The 12060-nt window shown below is 39.2% G+C and overlaps 1 protein-coding gene across 1 annotated transcript in view; it reads left to right on the plus strand.

Moving 5' to 3' along the window:
• The window catches only part of LOC139959607 (uncharacterized), a 44222-nt gene that overhangs the window by 29861 nt on the left and 2301 nt on the right, over window positions 1–12060 (plus strand). The window contains exons 25-28 of the mRNA XM_071957341.1: window positions 1061–1219; window positions 9802–9927; window positions 10418–11111; window positions 11907–11998. Of these exons, the coding sequence (XP_071813442.1) occupies window positions 1061–1219; window positions 9802–9927; window positions 10418–11111; window positions 11907–11998 (1071 nt within the window). The remainder of the gene's footprint in view (window positions 1–1060; window positions 1220–9801; window positions 9928–10417; window positions 11112–11906; window positions 11999–12060) is intronic.

Below are 12060 nucleotides of genomic sequence, written 5' to 3' on the forward strand. Positions count from 1 at the left end.
TCAGAAATGGTTTGAACTTGTGGGAGACTGAAGCGACGTCCAAGTCGTTCGAGCTAAAGCAGGTTAAGATGGATGTAACACTCAGAGCAACAAAGACTTTTTTAAAGATTTAGAGATTTTATTTGTTTATTAATTGCATGCTACTAGAAATTTCACAGAAATGTCATCTTTATTGCCTTTTAAGTTTAGTCATTGTCATTATCAGTCTTTAACAGTGCATGAGTGAAGAAAATATTTTACATTTGGTGGATCTGGGTGTGGTGGGGATGGGGTGAGGTGGGGATGAGGTGGGGATGGGGTGAGGTGAGGTGTGAAAGAGTGCTTGGAGGAGAGAATAATCTGCAATCCACTTTTTCTCTTTTCTCCTCCTCTTGAGTTTTGCCAAAGCTTTGAAAAACTTTTCCCCCTAATTGTCAACTTGTGGTCACATTAAGTTCATCTTAATATACTTTTAATCTCTTCGCACCTTTATGGGATCCTATTAGAAAGTAAATAACGGCAATTTCAAAATTAGATTCCACTTCACTTCAATGATCTGAGTGACTCCTTAAAATGTTTCTTATTTATTTGTGTATGCTTTGAATTTTTTCCTATTGAGATGATGATTGCTGGTGGCTTCATTGTCTACAAATGATTTTTTTTTGGTAGTTAAATGTTGCATGATGTGCTAGGGGTAAGGAGATGGGCAAACAGGTCAAGTTATATACATATTAAATCGAAGAAGGCCCCCCACCTTCATTTTCATGTTATCATTTGATGATGGTTTACACTGATGGGAATGACTTCCAAAGCCTATGCTGTATAAAATTATCCTAATATGTATGTCTGCAAAAAATTGTATCACATATTTGGTCAACATTGGCACAATTTATTTTCAAAAGAGACCTCCTTCACACCCTCTGTATCTCCTCTAGATAAGTTCCCCAAAAAACCCTGTCTGGTCCTTCAGGGCAGGCTGTAATCACTTTCAAAGATATTTTCCATACATTCCTCTTTTATTTTTTGTGTTCTTGTTTTTCCTGAATCTAACATCCCTTCCATTCTTTTTTCTTAACCTCAGTCACCCTTGCATGCCTCCCCACCCCTCGTTACATCCCCGAAGCCTTCCAAGGTACCGGCCAAACCTGCCGCCAAACCTGCCAAAGCACCTATAAAGACCCCCCCTCCGTTGGTCTCACCATCTAGTCCACCACCTTCCAGCAGGATCAGTGCTCTACAGGTTTGCAATTTTTGATTCACTTTATTTACCATGATGGTCTCTTTTTTCTGCAAGAGAATTTAAAAATGAGTATGCAGACAACTTAAATAAAATATTGTATTAAAGAAATAATGAAATAGTGTTTCAAAGAAAAGTAATAGGAAGATGATGCAGTTGAGGAGATTTTAGAGTATTAAAGTGGATATGGAAAAAAAAAAAGATTGTGTGAAGTCATCATAATTGTATATGATGTATGTAATGAAGATTAAGAGACATTGACAAGAACCAAAGTTACATTTTTAAACTTTGTATTTAAGGAACACATCATCTGACACCTTTTCATACTTTGAAGTCAGGATTTCAGGAGTTTATTACCACTTTCAAGTTTAAAGCTACAAAAACAAACAAAAATTACTAAGAAAGGATTAAGTTAACTAAAATTCGGAATAGAATTTGGAGGCCTATCAGAAACAGAGCTTGTAGACTCCCTAGGAAAGAAGCAACATAGGAAAAACAAACAAAGTAATGTAAAAAACAAAAGAAAAGTTGCAATTTTACACACAAAGTGAACATTAGTGGATACTCTTTACCCATAGGGGAAAAATGATTAAATGTAAATGATGACTCCATCAGAAGTTTCAAGAAATATGGTAGTAAACACAATATGATTTTTTTTGTTCCAAATTTTTGTATATACACACTAAATGTTTAATACCTAGGGGCAAGAATAGAGTAAAATGGGTAAATTCTATGCACAGAGAGAAAACAGAAAGACAAGGAATTGGTCACATTTTCAGACACTGACTTTTTTTCCCCCCTTTTTTATTTTTTTGTTGGTGTAAAGTGTAAGGACAGACTGTAGGTTGTAGGTTAACCTTTGGAAATGCTTCTCTTACTCCCAAGTAGTTTTGGTTTTTCAATTTATTTTAAATTCTGTTTATTCCTTACTTAGTTATCCTGTTTTCTTTAATCATTCCCCCTCTATTTTAGTTGTTGAAATAATTATTTTCTTTTTCCTTTTTGAATTCTTTGATTCACATATCCCTTCATTTGCGTTTGATTCCATCCTTAAAAACACTGCAAAGAAATGACATAATAAGGTAACAGATGTGTTCCTGTACATCTTGCGGTCGTTACATAATGAATCACTATTATATCTAGAGTGCACAAAAGATGTCTCGGGCAAAGGGCTACCATGCGCAGCTCTGCATGCAGCTGTCTAGTGCCTGTGTCTCTAGTTGTGCTGGTATAAGTTACTACAGTATGGGATATGTATCTCAAAGTTTATTAAAAATCCAGTATAAATACATGAAAGTACATATTTATAAACAGGATATTCATTTGCTTGGTCAGATGTTATGTAGCATTACTGTATTCAAGTTGTTTATGTTTTTGATGGATATCATAAAATCTGCACGCTCTCTGATTTTCCTCTTTTATCTACGTCATATTTTGACCAGTTGCGATTAATATCTGTGCCCACACTCTGTACATTTTAAACTGCATGATTTTTATCAATATGTTAAATATGTAACTTCTTGCTTGTAGTTGTTAGTATTAAGGCAATGAATATATACAACCGTTGCTGAAAGACACACACTACGGTAGTTAATGTGTGCCATATGTTATATTTCTGTTCATTCCAAAGGTGGTTATGTACTTTGAAAAACTCAAAGCTGTCTAGGATGAAACAAGGTTTAACTAGATTGCCCCTTCATACCTTTATAGCTGACTATCATAATAATTATACATAATAGTAGTATATGAAAGGTATAAAAGTAACAGAACAAGGGGGGAAAACAGGGCTCTACTTGGTAATTAACTGTCACCTTATGAAACATCCACTCTATGGTTTGTCAACATGCTTAATTTATTGCACAATGCAAATTGTGTAGTGGTATGTACATTTTGAGTGCAACATACAAGCATGCATACAATAAATTGTTTTCTAATTTAGGCTGTGACTTGGAATTCTACAGGAACTGTAAACTAATGGACTGTATGTACTCCTGTCACTGAGGTCGTACTCGTGTCACTGAAGTCATGGTTGTACTTTATGCTGACTCTTTGGTCAGGTCAACATGGGTGCGACTGCACCATAAGTATAACAAATCGGAGAGTCTTTCCGATACGTTGACCTATCTGTCTCTCGCTTACAGTTTGTGGACATTTTTGGATCTAGGTGGAATTTTATATCTGGTAAACAAAGTTTTTCGGTATTGTATCTTCTTTGTCGAACTGAATTATTCTGTTTGGCAGAGCTTTTGATACCTCATTCGAGAGCTCTTTCATGCGGTCTACTTAAAGATTCTTATCTCTTCTCTCTCAATGAGTTACACCTTTTATGTACCGAGTGTTCTATTCTCTACAACTGGAGTTATGAAAAAGACCTGCTGGTGTAGGTTGTGTTCATATATCCTGAGGGTCACGTGTCTATGAAATGTGTACAACACTTTCTTTTGTACTGAAGGTTTATGGTAAAATAAGCTTCAGTACAACATGGACTATTTTGTATCTTCATTCACTTGGCTAGCATTTGTTTGTTGCTGTCATTGATCCAACTCTCTTTTCGGAAGAAAATTCTTTGTTCTTTATTGACACCTTCTTCAATTAAAATGACTTTTATGCACTCCTGTAGAAGTTAGTTTTTATGTTCGAACATTTTCGTTCTTCAATTTGCATGTATTGAATATTCAGTAGTTTGTAGGTTGCATGTGATATATAGTGCGATCACCACAGCCATAATCTTTTCAGCATGCTTTATAATGTTCCCTAAATATTACTGCATGACCATGTTAAAGTTTCAAACGATAATATCATTGGATGAATTTTGTTTGAATGTAATTGGTGCAGCTCTTGAAAAGAAGAAGTTTGTTTCCACTTTCTTGAACAAAATCTCAAAATTCATACACCTTATACATATTGACCATTCTTTTTTCTTTTCAGTGTTTCTGCTCAGATTAGTTCTTAGTTTATTACAGGTGATATGCATATTAATCTCAGAAGAAGAAAATATTTAAAATTGAGATCAAAATTTGAAAAAATAATTAGTGGTAGTTTACTTTCATCCCTGTAAGAGAGATTCTTACATTCATAATTTTGGCCCAGAAATGACAGCCTAGTAAAAACCATATCTTATTAAATATAGTATTCTTCATATAACAGTTAAATCAGAAGGATATTATCTATTGTAGAAATCTAGGCAATTTTATACCAATCTCCACGTCATGGCTTGTCTTTACTTTTCAGCCTCGCCAGTTTCGAAAGCACGCCCCTTTTACTAGGGATTATGACCCGGGTATTCACACGTACCATCCAGACAAACCCCTCCCACAAATACCTCAGACTTCCATATCTCGGAGAAACGCCGGTAAATTTAGATCCCCCTCCGGTAGCCTGTCCTCGAGTAACAGAGAATCCACCCATTCTCCTCCGGTTCCCGAGAGGGTCCCGCAGGTCCAACATCCGAGATCCCACTCCAGGGAACAGCACCTTACCCCACCCAAGTGGCGGTATGTAGAAAATGGTAGAAGATACCATCTAGAGGAGGACTATGGAGGTAAGGATGTAGGGAGCCACTGTCATCAGGGCGGAGCCAGTTACAGTAAAGATCCCTCTTCACCGCTCCCCATGCGTCACTACGACATTTACGAATCGTACCTGGTCAATAGCGACGCTGCGCCATATGTTGAATTCCGTTCTCCCTGCGAGAGAGAATTCCTATCGGACCAGGACGTCTTGACGGACCAAGCTAGATGGACGCAACGAAAGAGACGGAACAGAAGCAGGGAAAGAAAGCCGGTTCCGATGAAGAGGAACGGCTTATTAGCTCCTGACTGGGAGGAGTCAGGATCCGGTCCCACCTTGATCCCCAAGGCCCCTCTCACTGCGAATAATTCGTCCGATATAGAGGTCTGGGATCGCCCGCCCCCTCCTCTCCCAAAACCTCGAACCCTTCACAGCAATAATGTGTCGCGTCACCCGAACCAATCGGACCACCGACAGGACAGCGGTAACTGTGTCGTGAGAAGAAAGAAGAGCTACAAGCACGCGCCTCTTAAATTATCCTACTCTGGAGATTCGGACAGTAGCACTTCCTCCGAGACTAGTCTGGCATTTCACTCTGCAGATGTTGCCAGTCCATACAACCAAAGAAGGGTCCTCAGGTGTGCAAGCCCCCCTAAAAGTCTCCCGTTGAAGTCCCGTTGCATGGAAAATAGATGTCAGAGTCCGTACCAGCTAAGCCCGTTAAGTGAGACACAGCCTCTCGATTCTCCCGACTCGCCCAGAAAGCTTAAATGTCAAATTAGTTCCCCATTCCACCCCAGGCACGGAGTATTCGATGATAGTTATTTTAACGACCGTGCTAAAGCCAAACGAAATTCCCCGACTGACCCAAACCATTGTCTCACCCCACCCCCCAGGCCCCCCAAGCCACCATCTCTAAGTCCAACCTCAGATGACTACAGGACCATCGAGTCATCGTTTGGTCATGCGTCAAAAGAGAGCCCTCTCAATCCACCTCAGGTAAAACCTAGATCTTTCCCTAACAAAAGCCATCAAGTTGGAAAGGAGATACCTCCACACCCCAAACCCCCAAAGCCAAAAAATGAAGGTTCAGATCTTTCCAAGTTTTTAACTAAGAAGCCTCACGAGAGCATCGTCAGCATGTGCTTTGAGAGGATTCCACCGGAGGGTCGCAGCATCAAGAAGATGATGAACGGAAATCATATCCCAGAGGATAGCAACCTCGAGTACAGAGATCTGCCGATTCTTCCCGAATTCCTTAACCCGGTCGATGAGAGGCATTTGAAGGTGTCTTACTCCTCAACGTCTTCTAGTGGGTATGCCTCGTCCGATTGGTCGATCGGTCGCAGCGATCTACGCCAGCAGAACAGCATCGCTTCCATCCTGTCTGATCACCATGGGAACGGAGAACAAAAACATTCAACTCCAAAATCACAGATCGGTTCGGTGCCTAGTAGCGCAGTGCGACTGAGGAATCCATCCATGGTTGTCTCTGAAGTCGGTCCTTCCCACGACCAACAAAGTCGTCCCGCTGGAAGTGGCAGGGCTAGGAAGCCCTGTCGTGAAACTTTCCTCTTGAAAAAGTCACTATTTGAGAGCCTCTCTGGAGGACTGTCTGGCAGTTCTATGTTGAAGCCCACTGGTTTCGATGAGCCTTTTCCAAGGATAGGTCTTTCACCAAACAGGATATCTTCTAAACAAGAACATTCCCTATCGCCTGTCGGTGAATATCCTTCTCCGCCGTCTTCAAAGAAAAAAAAACAGCCTCCTCAAGTAGCTCCCAAACCTAGGAGCAGAAAGCTCAACGGGATGGATGAAAGGTTGGTCCCAGAACAGAGGAACAAAGAAAATCACAGACATGCAGGTACCACAAGGATTCAAGGGGACTCGTATAAGGTGTGTGATGCCGAGCCTGCATATATGCAAAATAGATGCATCTTATCATTAACCTTGCCTGGATGTAGGTCTGTGTCTGTGAGGTTATGAATGTAGGTACGAGTAATTGCATGATGAGACATGATAGGACATAACAGGACATTAGAGGACTTCAAAGTATTATTAAATGACAAATCATGACATATGTGGATGTGTAAGTGAATGAGGAGACATGGCATAACATGGTGAGACATAGGAGTGTTTCAGAGGACTTGAGCAAGTAGTGATATTAAAATGACAAGCATGACATAAGAGGACAAGTAACTACATGATGAGATATGATATTACATGGTGGGACATAGCAGAATGTTAGAGGACTCAACACATTCTTACATGACAAATTATGACATAAGAGGACCAGTAACTACATGATGAGATATGATATTACATGGTGGGACATAGCAGAGTGTTAGAGGACTCAACACAGTCTTACATGACAAATTATGACATAAGAGGACAAGTAACTACATGATGGGATATGATACTACATGGTGGGACATAGCAGAATGTTAGAGGACTCAACACAGAATTACATGACAAATTATGACATAAGAGGACAAGTAACTACATGATGAGATATGATATTACATGGTGGGACATAGCAGAATATAAGAGGACTCAACACAATCTTATATGACAAATTATGACATAAGAGGACAAGTAACTACATGATGGGATATGATATTACATGGTGGGACATAGCAGAATATTAGAGGACTCAACACAGTCTTACATTATGATATAAGAGGACAAGTAAGGAAATAATGAGACATGGTATATACATGAGAAGACTAAGCAGTTCATGAGAGGACTTTATATACATGCAAAGAATTATAGCAATGCATGAACAAGTGTGAAAAGAGATGGTCACCTGAAAAGTCACAAGGACAGGAAACAAGTGTTTAACAGTGCATGAAATATGAGATATGCTTGGCACGTGGGACGACATACTGCATGAATATGCATCAGAGGCAAAGCATGTGATCAAATAATAGGCAAAGGTGTGAATATGTATAAGGTGAAGATACAAGCAGAGAACATAGGCTAGCCATGTGAGAAATAATGGGCAAAGATATGAATATTTATAAGGTGAAGATGCATGCAGAGAACATAGGCTAGCCATGTGAGAAATTATAGGGAAAGTATTGTGCATGCCAGAGCATATGATAAAGCACTTAGTCATGTGAAAACATATAGGTAAGGTTAAGATATTTGTAAGGTGCCAGTGCATGAAACAGCATATTAAGCAAGGCATGTGAAAAACTATCAGTGTCGTAGTTCTTGAGTCCGGTCTGGGTCTAGAGAGTAGTCTCGACTCTCTGCCTGACTCTCCGATCGGCTGGTTGTGGTCTTCAATACAAATGGCTGGATCCTGTCCTGGTTCTTGTGCAGCAAGACTTGAGGTCTCAAGGTCAAGACCACACTAATAATTCTATAATAAACTTGCCAGACCTTTTTCAAGGAAGGTGTATTATTTCTATCATTTAAGTAGACCCTACAATGTCACAACATAGCCCCTACATAGCACCTGGTGTTGCTTTTATTCAAATCTGGACACAAGATTATCAACATATCTATGTATAGTCAGCTGATAATATCAGTGTGAGTTAGTCCTGCCATGAGGCAAGTTAGTTGTTTTTGTGTTGAAAAACGATTAAATAATACTTTGGAAATGATCAGGTATAGTGATGCCTTCTACATGGGTACCTATTTCGTTTGCAAATCGTAGAAATGAGTGAAATTTTTTGCAACGTCGCAAAGACCCCTAGAAATTTGGGACAATTCAGTTTGCCTGCTGCCCGATATATTTTCGTTGCAAACAAGGGAGGCATAATGCCCAAATCCAATTTGTAAAAGAAATGTAAATGTGTTTGTGAGAAGTATGCAGGGGTGATTTTGGGAGTGGGTGTGGGGGAGCTATGATCTTAAGGGTGCCCCTTTACGTTGAGAAAGTTTGGTAAAATTGAGAGGGCATAGATGCTCTCATTTTCAACTGTTTAAGGTTGTACTGTCTACACATATATTAATGTGTGCTATACACATATTTTATTGTACTGTACGATAGGAATGTTTATTGTTGTTGATATATTCTGTCTATCAGTGGAGGAGTGGGGCGGGGGGAGGGGGTGATCCCCTATAACTTTATCCCCGGTGGGGGGTTGATCCCTTATGACTTTATCCCCTAGATGTCTATGTGGTTGTGCCCTGCCATTATGTTCATCATATTAATCATCAAGTAGGTCAGACTGCAGCATCCCTAACCCTGCATGGCCTGTGTTAATGCATGCTTGCAAAGTAATCGTCCTGTAAATAGTTAAATCTTAAGTTTAAATTTGATATCAAACTATATTAAACTATGCTGGCATTATTCCCATTGGCAAGATGTACACCTAATTAAGTGTATCAAGATTCCTGAGACAGTCAAGGTTGGGTGAAGAATAGAGTTTATATAGCTCAGTACGGAGAATAGGCCTCCCCTGTCAACTCTCACTGTGGGATTTTAAAGTTGCACATGCAAGAGATACACCGGTAGCACAAAGTTAAGAACATTTTGGTATTTACACAGTTAAATATTTACATAGATGTTAGTATTTACACAGGGGTTCAGTATTTACACCAGGTTTACTATTTACACAGAGTTGAGTATTTACACAGGGTTTAGTATGTACACAGAGTCAAGGATTTTTTTCATATGATAAATGATGCAGTACTTGTGAATTCTGTTTAATAAGAGTAAAGACAACTAGTTAGACTGTTTAACGATGACTTTTATTTCATTTTAAGAACATGTTGTGAAGTCTCCAGGTTTTTGGCAACAATGTCTATTTCTTTGTATGGAAATTTCAAGGTTTACACCATTAGGGATTGGGGCCCGGGGAGGGGTTGGCATGTCTGAAAAGAGTAACCTGGCGTGGCTTTACCTTTTCTTCATTCTGTGAATTATGGACACAAATGTCAATTCAATTTTATGTGTAGATATTTGCAACAGTTATGAGACTCGATTCTGTTCATAAAAATTGCAGATCTGAATCTTCTACAACATTTAGTTAAATAAAGAAATATGAATCCAAAAGATCTTTAGCACCTGGAAAATTTACAACATTTCATCTAACAATATCGTTACAACTGTCCATCCACAGGCCAACTTAGCCATCAATCCATCCGCTCTGAAGCCCGGTGCTGCCCCTCCAGTGAAGGAAGATGCCCCAAGGGAGGTCGGATTTGACGTACCCGTATCCGCAAATACTCTGACCAGCTTACAAAAGGTGATTATTAATTTCTGATTCTCTAATCTGTCATCAAGCATATTTCCTCTCATTTTACTTTTGTATCCCAATTTCTTTGTAGCCAGTTAAATTACGATGAAGCCAGTCAAAGTTGCAATTCAGGACACCGACTGTGACAGTTTTAATTTTAAATTTTCTAGGAAATTGTAAAATGGCAGCTAGAAATGTGGATAGGACAGACTAATTGTATGATAGGCAAAAAGACTCAGACAGAAGTGACCATTTTTACTGCAAAAATATTGGAAGAATTGCAAAGACTTGTTAAGAACCATTTCTGCAACTGAGAGACAGTTTGGAAAAGAGTTACCACCTTTCTCTGGGACTTTCAATTTCAAACTTTTTTTAATAGATGTAAATGTTGTCTGCTAAGCTTTCAAAGATGTATAGAACAGAAAGAATGAGAAGAAATAAAGAAACAAGGAAATTAACAAACAAAGTAATATCCGTCACATTTTCTCTCGATATACAGCAACGAGCGCGTCCAACCGGAAAACGGAGACTGCCCTCGAGGAGAAAGACAGGTACACATTCCAATCCGTCCTTATTCGGTGAGGTCGAAGACACCGCAGACATAGGGGGCGCTGTTGGAGGTTTAGACATTCCAGATACGTCGATCGATTTCCATCTTCCCGACCCGTCTCCGCCTCCTATTCTATCGCGATCGCCTCCAGTTTGGAGGTCGGTCGCCCCACCCACGTCTTCCGGCAAAACTAGATCACAGGATCTTTTCGGGAACGACGACTTGTTCGGCGACGAGAAAGAGTCCGATGGCTTCGACAGTAGTCCAGGTGCTAGACCCAAAATAAAAAGTGAAACCGTGACAGGAAGTGACATATTTTCAGACAGCAATAAACCTCCAGCGGAAGATCCCCTGTCTCTCGGAGGGAGCTCGGAGATCTCCAGTGGCAGTCAGGATTCTGAAAATTCATCAAACAGAAAGGCAAAAACGAAGCAGCCTGCAGAAGAACCCGTGGATGGAGATGGTGACTTATTTGCTGAGGTTCCTCCTACCACTGTCAAACCTAGAGTAGGTTCGATTGTAATGGACGACGAAGATGATCTATTCGGAGAAAAATCAAAGTCAAAGAAGGAACCTCTGTCTCCTTCGTTAGATGTGGACGATGATTTGTTTGCTTCAAGTTCAATTTCACCTCCTCCTCCAGGTAAGCCTAACACTTGTAACGGAGAACTAATCTTCCCTCTCAAAGCTTCCCCTCCCCCCTTCCTGGAAACATTAAGTGCATGGATTCTGGCTAGAATTTACACTGTTTATAGGAAAACGTTAAAAGGCAAAATGCTGAAGGTGCATTTAATGTTAGCAAAGAGGGAATCAGTTTATGGTCATTTGTTCATTTTCGTTTTCAGAGGTGGGATAGGCTGAATTAGTCTGACTCGGGGAATAGCAATAATCAATGAGTCGAACCCTGTATTTAACACCAATGTAAAATATTTTCAAAACATTGATCTACATAATGACTTATAATAGCTTTTCTATCATCAAGTCTGTTTGGTCTGTATAATGTTCATCTTATTTCTGCTGTTTAATAGCTCAATTTTGCATCCAGACTTTCTTCGATTGATCTGTATATCATTTTACATCATTTTATCATTATATCAATTTATAATCTTATATTAATATTCAAGCTGGGTCCATTTTATTTTTCGTTTTCATATTTTAAGGGGTTTTGTCATTTTGTTACTTAAATTTTACTTAAAACTCACTTTCCTTCGTTTATATATATATATATATATTTTTTATTATTTTTATTATGATTATTTTTTATTATGATTATTTTTTATATATTTAAGCTGTGTCAATTTTATTCTTCATATTCATATTTTAAGGGTTTTTTCATTTTGTTGTCATTGTAAAGCACTCTTGAACATGCTTAAGCATGAAAGAGCGCTATATAAATTGGGTAAATAATAATAATAATAATTTTGCGTGTGATTTTCAGAAAAATCGGTGCCTGACGATGACCTATTCGGTGAATCTTCTGGAGCCAAACCAAAGAAGAAGACGACAGCTAAAGTAGCAGCAGCAGTTGAAGTAAGAATATATATATTGAATAGCAGTACCAAACCAGCCTGGGGGTGTGGGTGGATTTATGG

The sequence above is a fragment of the Apostichopus japonicus genome, chromosome 19 (genome assembly GCF_037975245.1).
Source record: "Apostichopus japonicus isolate 1M-3 chromosome 19, ASM3797524v1, whole genome shotgun sequence".
Lineage (NCBI taxonomy): Eukaryota > Metazoa > Echinodermata > Holothuroidea > Aspidochirotida > Stichopodidae > Apostichopus > Apostichopus japonicus.